At 35.5% G+C, this 22,192-nt stretch overlaps 1 protein-coding gene across 2 annotated transcripts in view; it reads left to right on the top strand.

Moving 5' to 3' along the window:
• LRRK2 (leucine rich repeat kinase 2) overlaps positions 1-22,192 on the top strand; it is a 69,394-nt gene that overhangs the window by 36,206 nt on the left and 10,996 nt on the right. The window contains exons 24-44 of one of the 2 annotated variants that reach the window (XM_086746693.1): positions 274-524; positions 1,787-1,935; positions 3,748-3,841; positions 5,813-5,999; positions 6,395-6,576; positions 7,116-7,345; positions 8,425-8,552; positions 9,812-10,030; positions 10,837-11,038; positions 11,638-11,726; positions 12,663-12,850; positions 13,776-13,930; positions 14,931-15,077; positions 15,231-15,422; positions 16,079-16,225; positions 16,553-16,653; positions 16,840-17,030; positions 17,690-17,850; positions 18,706-18,876; positions 20,726-20,826; positions 21,473-21,667. In XM_086746693.1, coding sequence (XP_086602819.1) covers positions 274-524; positions 1,787-1,935; positions 3,748-3,841; positions 5,813-5,999; positions 6,395-6,576; positions 7,116-7,345; positions 8,425-8,552; positions 9,812-10,030; positions 10,837-11,038; positions 11,638-11,726; positions 12,663-12,850; positions 13,776-13,930; positions 14,931-15,077; positions 15,231-15,422; positions 16,079-16,225; positions 16,553-16,653; positions 16,840-17,030; positions 17,690-17,850; positions 18,706-18,876; positions 20,726-20,826; positions 21,473-21,667 — 3,480 coding nt within the window. The remainder of the gene's footprint in view (positions 1-273; positions 525-1,786; positions 1,936-3,747; positions 3,842-5,812; positions 6,000-6,394; positions 6,577-7,115; positions 7,346-8,424; positions 8,553-9,811; positions 10,031-10,836; positions 11,039-11,637; positions 11,727-12,662; positions 12,851-13,775; positions 13,931-14,930; positions 15,078-15,230; positions 15,423-16,078; positions 16,226-16,552; positions 16,654-16,839; positions 17,031-17,689; positions 17,851-18,705; positions 18,877-20,725; positions 20,827-21,472; positions 21,668-22,192) is intronic. The other variant, XM_086746701.1, reaches the window with a different exon arrangement.

Here is a 22,192-nt window from a genome sequence, read left to right as displayed (position 1 = left end):
AACGTAATAATGTAAATGGAACCGAGAATTGCAGACTATTCATATCTGTTAAATTTTATGAAACTGAGTTAATTAATTCTGAAGAATGCTTTATATTTTATTCTTGCATAGAAATATTATGGGTTACATTGGTATGGTTGCTATTTTCTGTTATTTTTCCTAGTGAGAGAAATAGAAGTAAATTAATAAATTCTATAAAACATAACTCAATTTAAAACCTATACATTCACATTTTCATTTAAATTTTTAAAACAAATTATCCTTTTCTTTCAGAACTTGAAATGCTTAACTTACTTGGATTTGCACAGTAATCGATTTACTTCTTTTCCAACTTATTTACTGAAAATGAATTGTATTGCAAATCTTGATATCTCTCGAAATGACATTGGACCTTCCTTTGCTTTGGATCCATACCTCAGATGTCCAACTCTAAAGCAACTTAATCTTTCATACAATCAGCTGGTGTGCATTCCTGAATTTCTTACAAATGTTGCTGAAAATCTGGAACAGCTATTGCTAGAAGGGTGAGTAGTATTACTAAAGAGTCTGTAGCGTAACAAACATAACAGACAATAATGTATTTGTCATGCAGAATAATGATTGTTATAGCATGGAAAGGATTGTTTAGTCAGCAGTGAAACACTGACATTATTTTCCAAATGTGTAAATCGCTACAGTTTTCAGTGTTGTATTACAAAGGACATGAGAAATCTGTGGGCTGTGATAGAATCTAATAGCACTGCAGTTTCAGTAACATACTAAAAACATTGTATTTGAGCATTTTTCTCCTGTCGTACTGTTCATCCACAGGACTGTCTGTGTTGTCTAACATATTCAACTAGGTTTCCTCTATTCAGATTAGAGTTTCCACTATGCTTCATATTCACCAAAGGTCTTTTGGAAGTGTGGCTCATGGAATTGCATTTGTTGGTATGAATATGTTTTAAATTACAGAAGCAGAGAAAATATGTATTTTTTTTTGTTTACCAGCACTTTGTCATATTTGTTGGTGAGTGACGTAATTCATACCTATATGGAATTCTCAAGGATGCTATTACTGATAGCACTGTACACTGCAGATGCTGTCTCATTCATCTCCCATAATTTATTTTTTAAAAGAAGTTCACACAGAATAAAGATAGCAACATCTATAACTAAAGCAGGCAGTATTAAATATGTGAATCAAATTTACAAAAGCAATATTTTAAATTCAAAACTGTTGCATTTCTTCATTAGCTTTATTTTGAACTTTATTAGCAATATTACCCTTGCAAAACAATGCTGCATGGTTCTTTTATCTCTCTATTTTCAGTATCTGTCTCTTTCTCTTGCTGGTATTCTTCTCAGAATGTATTTTTTGTAACATTATATACTTCTGAATTGTATCCCCTATATGGAATTCTTTTTTTTGTTTTGTTTTGTTTTTTTTAGATTGATAGTCATTCTGTGATTGTAATCCTTCTTCTCTTTGATAAATAGAACTACTCACAAATGCAACAGCCCTCTTTGTGTGGGACCAAGCTGCAGTATGTAATCATGAAATTACACCTTGTAGTACACCCTGACATTTGCTCTCCAAAGTAATTAAAACAATCTTAATATCAGTCATGTTATTCCATATTGCCACATATACCAGTATTTTTGCTGACTGGTCGGTCTTTATATAGATAAAAATATTATTTTTGGTTTACCAGTGTAAGGATAGCATTGTCAGATCAATACTCTTTACTTTCACTTTTTATCTAATAGTTTCTGAATAAAACATTTTTTTTTCTTGTTATCACAGAAACAAAATTTCGTGCTTATGTTCACCGATATGCTTGAAAGAACTGAAAATTTTAAACGTTAGTAAGAACAACATTTCATCCCTTGCTGAGAATGTCCTCATGGGCTGTACAAAACTGGAGCAGTTCAACGCCAGGATGAATGCTCTTGGTAAATATTTGTGAAAATAGGATCCACCTTCTAGAAACTGTTCCAAGTCACAAAATTCTTCAGCCACAAGCATTTGGAGTCTTAGGAGAACAGAAAAGGAGAATACCACATATGCTTGTCCTTGTTTATATGGTTCCTTAAGCGTCAGCTTTTGATTACTGTTTGAAGTGGTATACTTCCAGTGGGGCTTGATGGACGTTTGATCTGACTTGACGTAACTTTTTACATTTGCAGTGAATGCTATAAAAATTATTGAGTGTACTTGAGGGCATACATACTGGGAAAGGTTCAAGGCAGAGGAAAGCATTCAAAGTTAGCTTGCAAATCTGGTACTAACACAGGTTTAATACTGTACTGAAATATGTATCATACAAACATCCTGGCTTGTACCAGAAATAGCGTGGCCAGGAGGACTAGAAGAAGAGATTGTCCCTGTGTACTTGGCACTGGCAAGGCCGCACCTTGAATACTGTGTTCAGTTTTGGGCCCCTTGCTTCAAGAAAGACATTGAGGTGCTGAAGTGTGGCCAGAGAAGGGCAACGAAGCTGGTGAAGGGTCTGGAGCACAAGTCTTATGAGGAGCAGCTGAGGGAACTGATATTGTTTCATCTGGAGAAGGGGAGGCTGAGGGGAGATCTTATTGGTCCCTACAACTACCTGAAAGGAGGCTGTAGTGAAGTGGATGTAGGTCTCTATTCCCAAGGAACAAGCGATAGAGTAAGAGAAAACGGTCTCAAGTTCTGCCAGTGGAGGTTTTGGTTGGCTGTTAGGAAAAATTTCTTCACCAAAAGGGTTATCAGGCATTGGAACAGGCTGCCAAGGATGGAGTCAGCATCCCTGAAGGTATTTAAAAGGTATGTAAATGTGACGCTTAGGGACATGGTTTAGTGGTGGAATTGGCAGTGATAGGTTTAGGGTTGGCCTCGATGATCTTAAAGGTTTTTTCCAACCGAGATTATTCTATCATTCTGAGTATTACCGCACTATATCCAGCATTATCTTCTGAATAAGACAGAATGTTTGATTCACTTGCCTGATCATAGGTGTCGTTTGAGATGCCCTGCAGTATCCCACTTGGCTTACAACTTCTGATCCAGAAAAAGCAGGTCTTCCAGAGCTCCTATGTTGTGTCTCCAAGCCATGTGCGGATAGCTTAGGTACTACAGGGCAGATCACCTTCACTAAAACCCAGTGCTTAAGCAATTTAAGTAAGTTCAGAGTGTCTTTCAGTGGCTTAGACTATTTAGTGTAAAGGTGAAAAAAATAATTTACCTATGAAAAATACTAATTACATAAATAAGATTTTAATGATACTGCAGGAGTTCATAAGTTACTGTCAAATATATTTCTGTTTTCAACACACGAAATCTTCCATTTTGAAGTCATTGTCACAGTATTTCAGAAGGTTCAACACAGCTGAACCATCAGAGTCATTTTTGTGTGCATAAGACCCATCACTCACTGGGTGAATTATGGGAATGTTATCTATACTGGCAATACAGTAAATACTAAGTAAGATTATTTCAGTCTTTAATGCCAATATGAAATGAAGTGTAATAGTATGTGATGTGGTAAAAGCCAATACATTAACTTGGTTCTAAACATCTTTCATTTTGGGAGTTTAGTTTTAAATAAGCTTAAAACATATCTATGTATATTCAGATTCTGCCCTTGATAGCGTCTGCAAAGGCCTCTGTATAGAAGATGACAGACTGACCTTTTAGTCTATCTTTGATTTTTAGAAAATTCCTATCTTAAAAGTAACTTAAACAGTTCTAAAAAGTAATAGGATTAACCTTTTTTTCTGCTCTAGAAATAATACCTGACTTGTCATCCAGCATAACAAGCTTAAAATTATCCCAAAATCGTTTTATTAATGTTCCAGATGCAATTCTTCTTCTACCACAGTAAGTTGTTATTTTATTTATTGAAGTTAATGTCAAGTTCTTGATGAAGAAAATCTGATGGCAAGACCTTTGTTAAGCAGAAAATTCTGCATGTTTTACTGATTTTCAGGAAATCTTCTCTAGCAGGTTAAATCCAAAACTTAGTAGCTTTTAACATAAATTGGTGACGTTTTCCTCATTATTTTGAGAAATTCTCTTCCTCTGATTCAAATAATTGTTATTGAAAATATATTGCATAACTGCTGAAGCTGACAATTCTTGCTGAGAAGACCAGAATGAATTTATTATTTTCTTGAAACCAACAGTAAAAAGATAGTGGCAATTTTTCTTCTTCAAGAAGTTCTGCAAACTATTGAAATTCGTTTTTTCACTTCCCAAATATCACAAGATGTTTTTTCTCAAAGAATGACACTTCCTCTAGATGGAATTGTGATAAAGATGCATGTGACATTTATTTTGCTCTATCTTCAAAGCATTATTCATGTGGAAATCAAACTTCTGCTTTTTTTTTTTTTTTTTTTTTAGAAGTTACTGACCTTAAGAGGTCGCTAGGTTGTGGAAGGAGTTCTTGGAAGGGATGATCAGATTAGTTATCTGATAGGGGTGGGTAGATGTGAGTGCTGATGGCACCATGAGGAGGGCACTGTAGCCGCCCCCACTAAACAAAACCAACACAACAGTATATTTGTCCAACAAATGACTTACAGAAATTAAATGTTCTTTTTATGTAGTTCTTAAATGCATGTTTAGTTGAACTATATAATTTATGCACATACATGTATTTGCAAACATATATTCATAGAAACATTCTGATTAAAGAGTGAGGTATCCATACCATCTGATGTTAGTCTTCTAAGTTAGGAGCAAGAAAGAGAGCAGTTCAGGTCGCCTTGTGAGGCTCCATGGTTTATAAGTGGAATCTTGGATTCTAGAAAGTTCTGCCTAAAGGGGGCTTATAGGAAAGACAGGGATAAACTCTTCGGTAGGGCATGTTGTGACAGGACTAGGGGTAATGGTTTCAAAATAGAAGAAGGTAGATTTAGATTAGATTTAGGAAAAAATTTTTACAGTGGGGGTGGTGGAACACTGGAACAGGTTGCCCAGAGAGGTGGTTGATGCCCCATCCCTGGAAACATTCAAGGCCAGGTTGGACAGGGCTTTGAGCAACCTGATCTGGTTGGAGATGTCCCTGCCCCTTGCAGGGGGTTGGACTAGATGACCTTTGAAGGTGCCTTCCAACCCTAACCATTCTATGACTCTATAAAGTTGATAATATCAGGAAGTTCCTCATTGTTTTTTTATAAATTTATAAAAAAGCACATGAAAATACATATTAGTATTATGTTAGATTGCAATTAACTTTTTAAATACATTTATTCTAATAAATTAGACATTGCACATGTATCCTCACTTGTAACTGGAATCCTGAGCTAAACTCTGTTTACCTGAATATGTGTATTAACTATGCTGTTTGCCGTTGAATTACTGAATATTCATACTACAGGAGTGTGAATCATATTTATCTGTGTCTTCTACTAATCTGAACAGTCGTGCATGTCTGCAAATCATAGACAGGAGGAGGAAGTGGACTATTATCATAATAGATACACTTATTTAAAGTGATTCTTTAATGTATGTTCTGAAACATATGCATACAGTACAGCGTGGATATTTATTTTCATGACCAGGCAATTTCATTCACAGACAAATACATTAAAAGCATATTATACTGAATCAGTCATATGTATTTTCTTATAATTCTTCCTGAGTTAATGAAAACTAACTTATAATATCTTAATTACTTTTGCTCACATTAATAATTCTCTATCATCTTCTATCTACAGTCCTGTCAGAAAAATATCTGTCCTGATATCTAATCCATTTGTTTATTAAAAGTTAATACAGTTACAGTTAATCTCACCTTTATTTTTTTCATTTGCTAACTTCTCTCTTTTATTCTCATGTTTTTAGTTTGCGATCAGTAGATTTAAGCCAAAACATGATCATAAGCCTACCTGGACCAATGCACTGGAAATCATTAAACTTAAGGGAGCTGTTATTTAATCGTAATCAAATAGACGTCTTGGACTTGAGTGAAAAGGCATGTGCATGGTCTAGGCTAGAAAAGCTACACCTGTCCCACAACAAGTTAAAGGAGGTAAAGTGTAAAATTCTACCTAAAGAAAATGAAATCACTTTTCAATTGAATGTAACTTTTCAATGTTCATTTGATTTTCATGTCTCATTCACCTCTCATATAATTGTAAATTCTATTTGCAAAATTATACGTAAGTGCAAATAGTACTTCCTGTGAATGAAAATGACTGTATTCTATTGAGCCTTCCTGTCTGGAATGTGTCATATAATCAGTTTGCATAATGAATTCGTTATGAGGTCCTTTGTCTGTTAGTGTGGGATATTAGGCCTGTTTATGAAAAAAAGTTAAACTACAGTGGTAAAAATAATACCTGGTTTCGTTAAATATTTAATGTATTCATGCTCGTACATATTTTTTTTAACGTTTCATTGCCCGTTAAATTTTCTTTTATTTAGATTCCTCCTCAGATTGGCTTCCTAGAGAACCTGACTTCTCTGGATGTAAGTCATAATCCTGATTTGAGGTTCTTTCCAGATGAAATGGGAAGACTGTCCAAAATCTGGGATCTTCCTTTGGAAGGACTCCACCTTAATTTAGACTTCAAACATGTGGGATGCAAAGCCAGAGACATTATCAGGTTTGTTGCCCTATTGTTCTTGAATATTCTTGTTTTAGTTGCTTGGGATATGTAGCAAGCATTAAGAAAACAACATATCCTTTTGAAAAGATATGCTGTTTTGTTGCATGAAATCCAGCATGCTACTCTATGGAAGATATCCTATCATGGATAATTTTCATGGATATCCTATCCACACACATTAAATAGATTATAGTGATTTAGACTACAGTAGTAGTATTTCTTGAATTTGGTGCTTCTATAAACCATGCAATAAACAGTGCTTACAAATTTTTTCTAGTATGTTTCTTGTGTTCCTAAGTGCATTGCAGAGAGCACATTTTTGGGTAATGACAAAACAAAAGAAAGACACGTTCTGAATTAAGACAACTTTCAAATCAGAAAATAGAATAGACTGTTAAAATCACAGTAATATCGAAAAGATACTGAAAACTTGAAGAAAATTTTATGGTTTTAGATTTTTTTTCCGTGGTCTTAGGTCTGTTGGTATTTTGCTTTATTATACACTTCTGTGAGTTTTGCAAACTTTTTAATGCTAGATTTCTTCAACAACGGCTGAAGAAGGCTGTACCTTATAACAGAATGAAGCTCATGATTGTTGGAAACACTGGCAGTGGGAAAACTACCCTGCTACAACAACTAATGAAATGCAAACGAACAGAGTTGGGCTCTCCAAAAGCTACAGTAGGCATTGATGTAAAAGACTGGATCATTCAAGGGAAAGGCAAAACGAAGAAAGAGCTTATATTAAATGTGTGGGATTTTGGAGGTATTTCTAGAGCTTATTGTCCTTTACTATTCTCTTTTCTAACACATTAATGCATTACTTTTCCTTAGACCCCGCCTGTGAAATTTCGAACTGTGGACAGTAGAATCATGCAAACTTACACCAAAAGTCAGATGGCCATTTACAAATTAGTTCATTGTGTAAATTGGCAACCAATCCCTCAAATTTAATATAAAGCCTCAGGAATTTCTCGTCACTAGATGTGGTCTGACCACTCATTTAAACCGTAACACTCTAGAATTGTCATTTCAGTATTGTAAGAAACTGCTTATCATCACCAGAAGAGCCATCTTCCACTCAACTCTGTTTTCCCTTTTATAGTCTGGGTCTCTCTAGGGTCTACAGTATCCCTGTTTTGTAAAGTCACAGAAAACAAAGTGCTTAGGAGGAGTCTTTGAGCTTTTGGAAAACTTTCTAAGTTTTGGGGACTCCAGAAGCACTTTTAAAATTCAGGGGTATTTTAGTCTATAGAAAAATCAGTTTTAAACATTGGTCCATGATCATTTAAATACAGGCTGTATCACAATGGATAAGCACAGAAGAGCATCATTCAAGCTGAATGTCCAGCTTCAATTGTGATTTTAAGTGCTTAATCATGTGAACTTAGGAGTCTTATTTTCAAGTTGCTGAAAGGATAGTTCTCCTGTCTTTTAAAAGATAGAAAGGTAGGAGCTAGGAGATCCTTTCCTTCTTCCCATCCTAAAGGGAGGGAAGAAGGAAAGGAGAAGTGAGAGAGAAATCCAATATTTGAGTTTTAAAAGAATCATGACGTTTCAAGTTGTCTTTGCAGCAACTGTGTTTATTCAGTTGTTAAATCTTACACAACTTAATGTAAAACTACCTTATGTATTTCAACACTACACTTCAATCAATGAGCTACCACAGAGTACCTACCTAAAATTCACAGTTATTACAAGTTTCCTGTCAATGTAGCTAATTTTCTGTAAGCATGAAATTAAGTTGTGTGTTAGTGATTTGGGAATAAGTGTTCTGCTGCCTCTTTTTGTTGTGAAGATGTTCAGTGAGAGAAGTACTAAGCAGTTGTAATTTTTTATCATTAGGACAAGAAGAGTTCTACAGTACCCATCCTCATTTTATGACCCAAAGGGCTTTATATCTTGCTGTTTATGATCTCAGCAAAGGACAAGCAGAGGTGGATGCTATGAAGCCATGGCTTTTTAACATCAAGGTAAGCCATAGATATGTACAGGATGGAATTCCACTTTCCAGGGAGCTGTTGGTGAACAGCCAATTAACCACAAGTATTTTTTTAGAGAGGGGAAGAGGAAAGAAGCTCTTCAACAAATGAAAATAGTAAGATGAAATAAGAGCTGAAATATATCATGTATTAGATACGAAAAGACTTGCAGACATATGAAGAAATGGTCAGCACCATTTTGTACTTAAAATGGTACAGAGCAATGCACAAAAGAATAGTTTGTGTGTTCTGGGAATATTTTGAATTGACTGATAAGAAAGGGGTAGTATTAAATGGATGATAAGTTAAACCTGCTTTTCTTTTATGCCATTGTAAATTCTGGGAAAATCAGAATTTGACTAATTTAAAACTGACTAGATGCAGATTTGAAATTGTGCTGTTATGCATATGCTTAGCATCTTATTGTTAATAGGAATTATTCCAGGACGATGGTAGGGAAATTGGTCTGAGAGTGTGCCTATGTATTTTTCTTTTACTATAAGTGTTTTATTTTCACTTGATGGAATCACCACATGGTGAGGATTACTTGTCTTTGCCCTTTGTATGATGGTTAGCTGTGGCTGGGCAATGCAATTGCATAATTTTTTTTTTTTTATACTGATCCTGTTTGTTAAACTTGTCTTTTTCACTCTTTTCACCTTGAGCAGTGATACCAGGACAGAGGGTTACAGTCAGTTTAGTGTTGATGAAGACCATTTCTGATGCATTCTCCTTTGCTACGCAGTACTTGCTGATGTTTCACTGCTGCACTGTTCAGATGACAATTAGCAGAGTACTCTTTGCTTTTCCATTTTTGTTGGGTGTTTTTAATGAAAAATACCGTTGTCCCTCTATTTTATTGACAATATTATTAAGCTGCAAAGTATGAATTTTACAGATCTACGCTGCTTCCTTTTAGAAAAAGCTAGTTTTCAAAATAGAAATATTTTAAATAGACTGCTCTCTGTATGTTAAAAAATATATTTTCTATTTATAGGCTGATGTATTTTTACTGCCTTATCCAGCTATTATATGGGATTGCAGTTTAAACCTACTCTGAATAAAGACATAAAATAGTATTTCAGATTTCAAACTTATTTAAAAGAGGTATTTTTAAAGAGGGAAAAATAGTTGCTTTTTTTTCATTGTATTGATTGTTTTGACTTAATTACTCACATTTTATGTGGATACAAAGCAATAATATCAACGTCCATTATTGAGTTAATCAACTGTATGGATCTTACTAACAGGCTCGAGCTTCAACATCCCCCGTCATTCTTGTTGGTACTCACTTAGATGTTTCTGGTGAAATGCAACGTAAGGCCTGCATGAGTAAAATTACTAGAGAGCTGTTGAATAAGCGAGGCTTCCCAGCAATCCAAGATTATCACTTTGTGAACGCTACGGAAGAATCAGATTCCATTATCAGACTTCGTAAAATCATAATAAAGGAGAGCCTTCACTTTAAGGTAAGCTACATAATATTCATAATATTGAAAACATCCTAGTTTTAATTAAGTAAATATATTTTTAAATGTTAAGTAACACATAATTAAATACATTTTTATTAGCTCAGCACCTGTGGAGAATGAAGAACCTGGTTGGATGCTAGCTAATGCGAAAAGTCAAAGGATGTCTCCAGGAAAGAACTCAAGCTCAGGGAACAGGGGCAAAACACCCAGCTGTTTCCCCTAAGTGTCACTAACCTGGCCACATTTATTTCTGCCTCTCCTCTTGTCCGCTGACTATCAGCAATGGAGACTTTTAATAGAGCTACTGCCCTTTTCCCCTCAGTTTCTCTAAAGACATGTCTAGAGATACTACAGATTACAAGATGTATCACTTCAATTAATTTGCTTATTGTTTTGTGTTAACCTGAGATGTATGACGTCATCTATTTTCCTTTTACTTATTTTCCTTATTTTCCTTTTTCCTTTACCTGAGATGTATGACATCATCTATTTTCCTTTTACTTCAAATCAAAGCTTCTCTTTGAATTTCTCAGAAGGTGTAATTTTTTATTTTTTATGTACATGTAATACGTAAATATTTTTTCTTTGAGCATTCATTTATAGAAAGAAATTAATATTTTAATTCTGAAAGAAGAATTAGTTACGTCTACCCCTCAGAAGCCATGTTAGCCAATAAATGAGTGTTCTTGTACCTTCTTGCTGCTACTAATGAGTAGACATACCTACCGTAGATCTTAGTTTTATTGTCTGCATTTCACACGAATAAATTAAGACGTTTAAGATTATTATTCTTAATTATACAGATCAGAGATCAACCAGTGGTTGGTCAGCTAATTCCTGACAGCTACCTGGAACTGGAGAAGAGAATTTTACTGGAACGTAAAAATGTGCCAGTTGAATTTCCTGTGATTGATCAAAAACGCTTACTGGAACTGGTACAAGAAAGCCAGTTACAATTGGATGAAAATGAACTCCCTCATGCAATTCATTTTCTGAATGAATCAGGTGAAATATTCTCTTCATGCATGTTTGTTAGCACTTTGTTGTAAATCTGCAGCAGACAGACCTGTGCACATCTTTAAATCTCCACAGAGTTGCCACAAAGTGTTGAGCTGAAATGCTTAGGCTTCGTTAACATTAGTTTGATAAACCAGGTTGTTATGTCATAAAGGAATTCCATTATCTAAGGGATCACTACTGTAACAATTTATATATCTTAACCTGCTAGTTAGCACAGTTTCTGAAGAAAGATGCAATTGCTATAATAGCTTGAGTAGAATAGCAGTTAGGTGGGTGTATGTAACAGCTTATCTCAGTGTCTTATAGACTTTATGAGATTAAATAATAAACCACACAGAGCATATATATGCTTGGCAAAAAAACAAGTCAGACTAAAAATCTAACAAAACATCTGAAAATAAAGGTAAAGATTAACAAACTATTAATGATCTCTCCTGAGGTATTGACATAAATGCAATAGCTTTATTTATTACTTAAATTGCTTCTGTCAGGTCACGTAAGAAAAACAGCCCAGAGTGGGGTATTTATTTTGCTTAACATGAAGCTTAAGAAATGCATTGCTAATTACAATATTCTTTGTGCAGGTGTACTCCTTCATTTTCAAGACCCAGCACTACAGCTAAGAGATCTGTATTTTGTAGATCCTAAGTGGCTGTGTAAAATCATGGCACAGGTTAGACTCTGATTACTTCTTGTATCTACATTCATGGAACTTTCCCCTTTCAAACCACTGTCACTTATCAGTGACTCTTCTTTACCATTTCCTTACTGTTGCAGTATTTTGAATTTCAGGGCCTAGATTGTTTTACCTGACTCTGTTTCCTTTGTTTTCTAGACAACTGCCTGTCTCAGTGGTTCTGTGTCGTTACGCTGTAATGTCCAATGTTGTTTAAACTGCACCAAACACAAGAATACATGTAGAACAGAAAAACCCTAGGGACGCGAAGTAATCCTGCAATATGTTGTGATAGGTTGAGGTGAAAGCTGGAACTTTGGATTAAAGGAGTAAGAGTAGGGGAAGAAGAATCATTATGTGCTTGGTACTGATGGCAGAGGAGAGTGATATGGAGTCACATTGTGGGACAAGAGACTGACTGCTTAAGTGAAGCCATCATTGATATATTGATCTAGAAACATTCTCAATTTTTTTTTTTTATATATTCAGATTTCTAACCTCTGAAACTTTATCTTTTGTTCAGTGCAGGAAATGGGACAGCAAAGTTTGAGCCTTTAAAGCTGATGGGATTAAGAGTGAGAAAAGACCTAGAAGATCATGTTGTCAGTACCAGTATGCTTGTGTGAAGTACTGATATGAAAAATCACTGTACACAGGCTCCTAAATTAACTTTTAGAATAAATTTCCATATAATATGGAATAGTGAAAGCTGCTGAGGAATGGTAGCACACTAGTGACTTGGACGGGAAAAATGTTTTCACTGCTGTCTTCTTGCTGGCCAGCATTATGGAAATGTTTGGCTTCACTGTGAAATGGAGTCCATTTTTCCCCCTAAATAATAGGCTACCAAATATTTCAGGTAGCAAAGTTTGTCAGGAAAATGCATTCTAATGATAACTGTACACCTGAAAATTGTTTTATTCTTTTTGAAAGATTCTAACAGTCAAAGTGGAAGGCTCTTCTAAATATCCTAAGGGAATTGTGAAGCGTTCAGATGTGGAAAAATTCCTTTTAAAGAAGAGCAAGTTTCCCAAGATATACATGTCACAATACTTTAAGCTTTTGGAAAAGTTTCAGATTGCTTTGCCGTTAGGAGAGGATCAACTACTAATCCCAAGCAGGTAAGCAAAGAGCTAAACCCACAAATGAGAGCCATCGAGATCGATCAAAATAAAAACATCCCATCAGGCTAACTAGTTTAACTGCCCATCAAAGCAATTTGCTACATGAAATCATGATATATATACTTAGTACACTACATTTCAGTAGATGCTTTCACAGATATGTTAAGCTGATCTTGTAGCAGATAAAGCTTACGTCATATTAGCATGGTGGTTAAATGAGATCTACAAATGATAAAATGCTTTATGAGGATAATTTGTTTTACAGTTATGTTGAGACTGTGCTTTGAGACTGCAGTGGGAAGATAATCATTTAGATTTACATGGTGATGTGCCAGCATTAGAGATATTTATTGCAATATAAAGGATAACCATGAATTTCTATAGCCAACACTTGCTGCTTGGAGTGAGAACTGCAGGCAAATTACTCAGAGGCAGCCTAGTTATTAAATGTGGTGACAAACAGATGTTATGAATTTGAATGCACTTTTTTTTTGCTTTGTCTGCAGCAGGTAACACAGTTTCTCTACCTCAGTTACAGATTTCCCTAATGTATTTAATAACACTTATTTTGCTTAATGGAGAGAGTGTTGCATGGTTGCATTGATTAGAGTTTGTACATTCTTCAAAGTCCTGGGAGAGGAAGAATTTTGTCTGAATGTCTTACCTCCCTTTTATCTGTCTCAGGTTTTCTCATGTTTGATATCTAATGATTGTTAGTAAGGTTCTGTTGGGTTTAAATTACGGCAGAACTTCACTTTAGCACAAGCAAGTGGAATAAGCATATATGTGATCTGTCTGCTCCCTGATCATTTGAGTCATTCGTTCATTAATAAATAATACTTTTAACATAATAAATAATGTATGTCATCAGTCAGTTTGGATAAAGTACATAATTAAATACTGTCTAATATATCATTTTCAGTTTGTCTGATCACAGACCTGTTATAGAGCTTCCCCACTGTGAAAATTCAGAAATTATCATCAGGCTTTATGAGATGCCATACTTTCCTATGGGATTTTGGTCCAGGCTGATCAACAGGTTGCTTGAAATATCACCTTACATGCTGTCGGGAAGAGGTACAAATCTTTATCTTCAAAAGCAATAGTGAGCATGTTTGCTTTGAATGCCCAAAACTGCATGTTAAAACTCTAACTCCCACTATTGATTTGCTTTAGCTAATTTTCAGCCACTTCACAAATGTGAAAAAAAAATAGTGGTCATTTTTGTAACTTAGAAATATTCAGTTAGTGCCTGATTTTTACAGTGGTGTGCAAAAGAAAGTGAAGGTTGTAAATAATTTATTTCTCTCCTTTGCACGCTAGAGATGGAGGTAATCCTTATGTTTATGCAATATTGCTGTTTGCCTCTACAAGGAATATAGGAAAGGACAGGTCTTCTAGAGAGAAAAACAAACTGCTTTTCTTCAAGTCCATGAGTTCTCCCTTTATGAAAGTCTAAAAACTTCGCTTTTATCAGAAGGGAGAGGTGTCTTTAATTTTTTTCCAATAATTCTGTGCTTTGAGATGAGATCTATCTGCTGAACTTTGCAGTTTCATTCACCTTTGCTTTTTTAATGTGTGATTCATGACAAGTAAGGTATGAAAAATATGCATTGCTAGTGCTCTAGAAATATGGTTTATAACTGCCTGTTCTCCTGGCATTCGATTTCCTCCTGAGCATAGAATTCCAGTTGCATCTTGCTATTGCACATGTGCGTGATAGAGGGAAAATTTAAATCACTTTTTTTTCCATATATTGCCTTAGTCTGAATTTGAACGTGAATGTACCTAATATGTCTATAATCCCTGCATGCATCACCTGCTACATGGTTTACATCTGATTAGATACGTAGTTTGGGGATATACCTTATGGAACTGAACACCAGTTGACATATATTCACCTTTTGAGGAGCTATTCTGTCTGCAAAGTTGTAGCTTTTATTCTGTTTGTTATTTGGGTAGGCATAAAATTACAATCATAATTAAATATTTAAAGTACTATTAATTATTCCACATATTTTAAAATATGACATTCATATTGGAGATCAAATTTTTAATCTAATTTTGTATTTTCTAGAGCGAGCTCTTCGTCCTAATAGAATGTATTGGAGACAAGGCATCTACTTGAATTGGTCTCCTGAAGCTTACTGTCTAGTGGAATCAGCAGTATTTGACAACAACCCAGACAGTTTTTTGAAAATTACGGCACCTTCTTGCAGAAAAGGTTAATTGTTACTCAGCCTGATTTTTGCTCCAGTTTGATTGCAGCTTGGCATTTTGATTTGTTGTGCTTTTGCCTTTGAATCTAGAGTTTAGCTTTGTCATTACAAGTATGGCAGACTGAGGCTGTAATTTCCCTTCTTTTGGTTTCTTAAAGGGTGCATCCTTTTGGGGCAAGTTGTGGATCACATAGATTCTCTTATGGAAGAATGGTTTCCAGGCTTGCTGGATATAGATGTATGTGGTGAAGGGGGAACACTGTTGAAGAAATGGGCTTTGTACAGCTTCCAGGATGGTGAAGAACACCAAAAAATACTACTTGATGACTTACTTAAAAAAGCTGAAGAAGGTATATATTTTACAACGTCCCCTTTATAACATTGGAGCACTTCACATTATTTAAAAATGTTTCATTTCTGTAAGAAATAGTTACGATATGAGTCAAAAGCAATGTGTTCTTTTGTTTTATCTAAGAGCCATCGGGACAGATGGCAGCTATTCTGTATAGCTGTGTATAATTTGCAATAGTGAAAAGTATCATTTTGTCATGGTACCAATAATGGAGTTTCATTCATGGAATTGAATCCAGCACATAGTAAAACTGATACTAGATCTTTTGGTTGAACAACGTGTAACAGTGATATAAAAGGCAATATTCATGATGACATTCTGCATACTAAGATAATTCTTTCTTTTTGTAGACAGAAAAATAATCGCTTGATTAGTTTGGTGTTGCATAGCAACAGTTGCCGTCACATTTGATTGATACATGTGCAGATACTTGAAAATACTTAAACCTGTAAGATACATTAAGTTGAATGGCAAACTTAGTGTTCTGTTCCATATATATGTATATGTTTATGTGTATGTGTGCTTACAAACACACACACGTGAATTGAATTTTAGATACATTGATCATACACACTGAGATCCATGTACCTTTCAGTGCTTTTTGATTTTTGACTAACCATTTTTTTTTTAAATTGTCTCATGTGTTTTTCTTAGGTGACCTTTTGGTAAATCCAGATCAACCAAGACATACCATTCCAATAGCTCAGATTGCTCCTGATCTGATACTGGCTGATTTGCCTAGAAATATTATGTTGAACAATGATGACTTGGAATTTGATGAAGCTCCTGAATTTCTCTTGGGTAAGCATTATTTGGTAGAGCTTTTTTTACAGAGCTTATTTAAACAAATCTATTGAAGTCAGTTCTGCAACATATGGAAAACATTTTAGAGATTTCTGTGGAAATGTGTTTTTTAAGGTATTCTGAATTTCACGTTGTTGAGCTTTGATTTTTCCATTAACTTGTATGCGAGGCCACTGGTTTTTGTGTTTAGATTACTGATCATGAAGCTTCACACAGTAGATGATCCACACGTTTTAAAATTGGACCATTTAAGCTCTTTTTTTTTTAATAAATGGTTTATATCCCTTTGTTTTTGATATTCTTATCAATTTTATCTTTGAAAAGGTGATGGTGGGTTTGGATCTGTGTACCGTGCATCCTATGGTGGAGAAGAGGTTGCTGTAAAGATTTTCAATAAACATACTTCCCTCAGGCTTCTAAGACAAGTAAGAAATACTGCCTTTTTTCCTGTTTTTTTTTCTGTAGTGCTGCTCTTGCAATACCAACCCTAGTGAAGGCCTTAAAAAGCTTAAGTCAAGTGCAAGACTTTACTCCAAAACATTTCTGAGTTTACTTCAAAGCTACAGAGCTTATGCTATTTGCAGTATTTAATCTGATTTTACAATTTACAGGAGCTTGCAGTGCTCTGTCACCTCCATCACCCCAGTTTAGTGTCTCTACTGGCTGCTGCAATCCGTCCCAGGATGCTGGTGATGGAATTGGCCCTTAAAGGATCTCTTGATCGTTTGCTTCAACAAGACAATGCAAGTTTAACCAGAACCCTTCAGCACAGGATAGCTCTACATGTAGCTGATGGCTTAAGGTAAATGTGAATTCTCTGTTGCTGTAAAAACAGTATACAGCTGCAAGTGGGTTATACTGCAAAAGAAAAGCTTATCTTTTCTTGTATCTCAAGCAGAGTGTTCTCTGGGTCAGACAAAGGCTTGTATTTTTATGATTGATCAGCTGATATATAATGCAAACTTTTGTTACCTGTTTTTTTTTCTGCTAACAAGTGGTGCTCATAGAGAAATAGCAAGAGCTCTGAGTGGAATTTCTATGTGGCTGTTGCTTTCTTGTTAAAATGTCAAAGAAGTCAATTTAGTGCATTTTTAAATTTCTGGAAGTCCATTAATGTTCTCAGAAGCTATTGAAGTGTGACTGTAAAACCACAAAACCTGCAAAGGATTTGAGGGACCAATGAAGCTTAAACTTTTAAGATTCAGTTTTCAAACTGCCAGTGACACTTCAGATAAGGCTTGGTACTAAAATACTGCAATGTTTATGTGCCAGTAAATAGTATTTCAGAACAATTCTAAAGTCAATATCCAGTAAGATGGTGTCATGTTTGATATTTTTAACGTGATATTTAACATTTGAAAGCATGATTTACTATTGTGGGAGTAATCCATTCAGTGTGTGTGTGTGTAGATGCATCCTTGGATTATGAATGCTTTCAGTAAATACTTTTTTCATTAACAGGTACCTGCATTCAGCGATGATCATCTACCGTGATTTAAAGCCTCACAATGTGTTGCTCTTTACCCTATATCCCAACTCAGCTGTTATTGCAAAAATAGCTGACTATGGGATTGCCCAGTATTGTTGCCGAATGGGAATAAAAACCTCTGAAGGCACACCAGGTATGGAAAAATACTTTGTTTTACAGTACATTATGTCAAAAAACACTAATATGTTTTTTTATTTAATCTGTAAGAAGTAACTCAAATCTATACTCTAGTCAAAATCACAAAATGTAGTCCTAATCATATTACAAGCTGTGATGCCAGATTTATACCTCTTGGCCTTTCTTCCTATTCATGTTTTAACCCCTTTTAGAAGAATTGATGCAGGGAATTAACTGTCTTGTAGAGTTTGATCTGCGCGTCAGAATCAAGGACTGTACACTTTAGAATTAATGAATGCTCTTTAAAAAGAGAACAAATTAAATTACATGCATTAGTTATGATCTTTTCTGTGTTGTTTTAGTATAGTTATTGTGATATTGAAATTATACTAACATAATAATTTGTTATTTTAATTTTCAGTAATGCATAGGCAGTTCTTAATTTTTTTCAAATGCAATAAATATCTGCACTGTTCCCTGACTTCAGGGAGCATCCACTTTAAAACACTGAATAATTAAACAACTTTGAAAAGTGCCTTTAGGTTTTTTGAAATTGTGCATGAGGGTGTGACTTCAAGTGTTAAATTTAGGCCTTCAGTAAAGACTGCAGACTTCAGTATTCATTGCTAAATTAATTATTTTATGTAATGGTCCAGGAGCTCTGTAACTGATGTACTGTCCCCTTCATTTATACTGATTGCTGATATTTTTGGATGTCTGCCACATGCAAACTATTGCCAGCCCAGAAATAGTGTGCCATTTTTGGTTTACTTCCTGTGACATTTTCATCAATGAATGTTTGCTCTTAAAAGGATAAAGATTACTTCAGCTTGATATGAATCATAACTATTAATGAATGATTTATTTGCAGGATTTCGAGCACCGGAGGTTGCCAGAGGAAATGTTATTTACAATCAGCAAGCTGATGTTTATTCATTTGGCTTGCTGCTTTATGACATTTTAACAGGAGGAGGTAGAATAATGGAAGGCTTGAAGTTTCCAAATGAATTTGATGAATTAGCAATACAAGGAAAGTTGCCAGGTATGCCTCATTTCTTAAAGTTTTTTAAGAAAAATGGACCATGAAAGTGGATCATTTGTTCTGCCTCCTCCAAAAGCAACACCTCTCATGTTGTATGTTGTATCTGAAGTGATCAGAGGAGACTAAATGATAGCAATTTTTAGAAGCTTCTCCTCATTTCTCGCAGTCTTGAAATAGTGAGAAATAGGCATCTATTCAACATCACAATGGTTACAGTTTCATTGGAATTCCAAGGGATCTATCTGGTTCACTTTGTAAAGAAATTGAGGTTTTCTATACTTGGGACTTTATCCAGACCTGGCTAAAATGGATGTTGCTGAACTGGACTTGACCCTTACATATTGCTGTTGTAATGCATATCATGTGCTAAGATAAACACAATTCCACTTCTGTTCTTTGATTGTGATACATTATGTTAAAGAATCCATTCTAGAGAAGCTGCATGTCTTAATCTTTAAAACCCTTGAAATCTTATTTAAAAAAATTAAGTGCCTGTCCCTTAAAAGCCATCGCCTAAAGGTTTTAGATAGGAATTCCCTTTTAACTTGTCAAGAATGTGAAGTTCCTGGCCATTTACATAATGTTCTTCATATTCCATCTGCATTACGGTATGTAGTTGTTGGCTGCTGAAAGGAAGATTAAACAAGCTATCAGACTGGATGTGATGTAGTCAGCTAGACAATGTAACTCAGTATTTGGCAACTTCTGTGTAAAGAGATGTTGAAATTTTATAGTACTACAAGCTTAATGTGTGGTGTTCTTATTTCTTGCCCTGAAATAGTAGAAACACTCATGAAACATTCTTTGAAAGACTGAAAAGTCACTCTATCTAGGACAGGGCAGGAACTGTACCACTTAATCTGGCATGGCTTCGCCATTGGGAGAGACAGAGTTCACACATTTTCTACTCAGAGAACAGTCCAATTCATAGCTCAGACAGTTTAAATCCTCTCCCTAAAGAGGCCATCCCAAGAAGTGATGACTAAGTATCTCTTGAGTGCAGCTGTCCATTTGGCTGTTTTCTGTATTATAAGCCCTATGAAATAATCGGAAGTATTAGCTTCTGGAGATAGCACAGTTCCATCTGTGCACATGTTCGTCATTTATACAGTTCCACCAAAAAGGGGGCTGGCTGAGCTTACAAGTAAACAGTGCCTATCATTTGCTGAACAGGATATGTTCATTTGCAGGTATTTATCATTAATGTTACCTCTGTCTAATGTAGGACTGGAATATCTGCTGTGGATTATGATGAACTAAAAGGAAAAGCAGTACAGGCACCATTGTTCAGGAGTGGTTTGTTCATAGAGAGGTCAGCACCTATAGTCATAAGATACATATTCAAAGCACTGAGTGGGAATTTAAACTTCCATATCTCATAAATATTATATGGAGTTTTTTATCTAAATTGCTATACGTTTTATTGGAAGTTCATCTGTATTCCATATACTCTGCCCAAACACAGAAGAATAAATGTGGAGAAAAATGTTCACAGGAATTGGAAAGAGTACAGACTAAAACGACATACCCTTGAATGGTCAGCATTAACCAAAATGCAACTCACACATAGCTGTGATTCAGTCCCAGGTGTAGGGACATTTTAAAAAAGTAAAAGCAAAATCAATTTGCTTTAACTGCTTTTAATTAAAAGCTGTAGCTCTAGCATTTCATGCTCTAGCGTTTAATGGCAGATGAGCAATTCCGAGCTGTTCATGCTGACATTTTACCTAAGAGTATGGTATTTCTTAGAGCAGCTCTGTAAAAAGTTAGATGAATTCTTAAAATAAGAAGCAAGTTATTCAGAACTCTCATTTCTGAAGGTAAGAGGTTATCTAATTTTACATTTTAGATCCTGTCAAAGAATATGGGTGTGCCCCCTGGCCTAAACTTGAAAATTTAATTAAAAAGTGTTTGAAGGAAAACCCTCAGGAACGACCAACATCTTCCCAGGTATTACTTATTGTATTTGTTGGTGGTTTTGAGATAGGTGATACCATGAATTTGTTGTGCTTTTTAAAATGAAATGAGACATTTAAGTTAGAGGCACAGAGTTTAAGTTCTTCTTTTCTGGAACTGAAACAGCCGTGGAATATTGCGTGCTCTTGCCATCCAGGATAAACTGTTCCATTAAAATCTACCAACCATTTATTCTAGCCTGCTGGTTTTCTGTGTTGCTGTATAATGATTGTAATAAAACAGAATTCAGATTAGTTCCTGGTCTTTACTAGAGCTCTGCAAAAAGATAACGTCAGTGCGGTCAGCCTACGCTGTTCCATGCGTGTGAGAGGAGGAACAGCAGTGTGGATCTGACACCCACTGTCTGTTACCGCACATCGCATTGCTTATTGAAATGGGTGAAATTTTTAGACATGCCTTAACCTCATTGACTTCCTGAAATTTTAACAGAAAAATGAGAGTCAACATAAAGTTGCTTAGCGCACAAAGATTGCTCATTAATAGTGGTGATACAAATGAACAGACCTGCTGAGATACCATGTCCATATTCCATAAAACGTTGTTATCCAGTGCTTGTTATTTATTTATCACTGTGCAAGCCATTGTTATTACCATGTGCGTGCTGTGGCTTTCTTTGTAGGTTTATGAGATCTTGAATTCTGCAGAGCTTCTCTGTTTGATGAGGTATGTTTCAATACCCAGCACGTCCACAGCAGAGTGCATGGTAGCTGCCAATCAAAGCTGCAAGAAGGCAGGAGTCTGGATAGGCAATGGGAACACAGAAAAGGCACAGCTTTCGTTTGTCAACCTCAATACAGACGGGCATACTTGTGAGGTATGTGGGAAAGTTGCCATTCATTCTGATTTTTTTGGCACCCAGATGTATTTCAGAAGAATTAATTGCATTTTAACAGCAGGATATTACTACTGGAAAGCTAAGTTTTGAGAGAACAAAGATTGCTGATAAGTGAGTCATCATTGTATCCATGAAATACAGTAGAAACGCAGTCACTTTTTTCTCTCTTCCTGCCATCCAGCCTGAACTTTCTCGTGATACTGGCTTTCCACTACTGGGTTTCTTTCTTCCACTCAGATAGGAGCTATTTCTAGCAGAGAGGCTAGAAGAAGGAGTAAGGGTTATACAACCTTTTGTGTTTCTGCCTCCCCTAACAGAAATTCCTCTCTTCCCATGGGTCCCACCTCCTTGTGCCACTTTTGGTGATACCCTCCAGGTCTTTTCATTTGCTTTTTGTACGTCTCAGTCCTGTGCCACCAGAAAAGGGAAAAGGTTTTACCCAGGCTTGATGTGCTGTGATGAACATGTGTGCTAGAATTGAATGTGACTCATCATCAAAGTTGT

The sequence above is a fragment of the Chlamydotis macqueenii genome, chromosome 1 (assembly GCF_036417535.1).
Source record: "Chlamydotis macqueenii isolate bChlMac1 chromosome 1, bChlMac1.mat, whole genome shotgun sequence".
Lineage (NCBI taxonomy): Eukaryota > Metazoa > Chordata > Aves > Otidiformes > Otididae > Chlamydotis > Chlamydotis macqueenii.
Note: the sequence above shows the minus strand (reverse complement) of the source record. Positions and strands in the feature narration are given on the sequence as shown.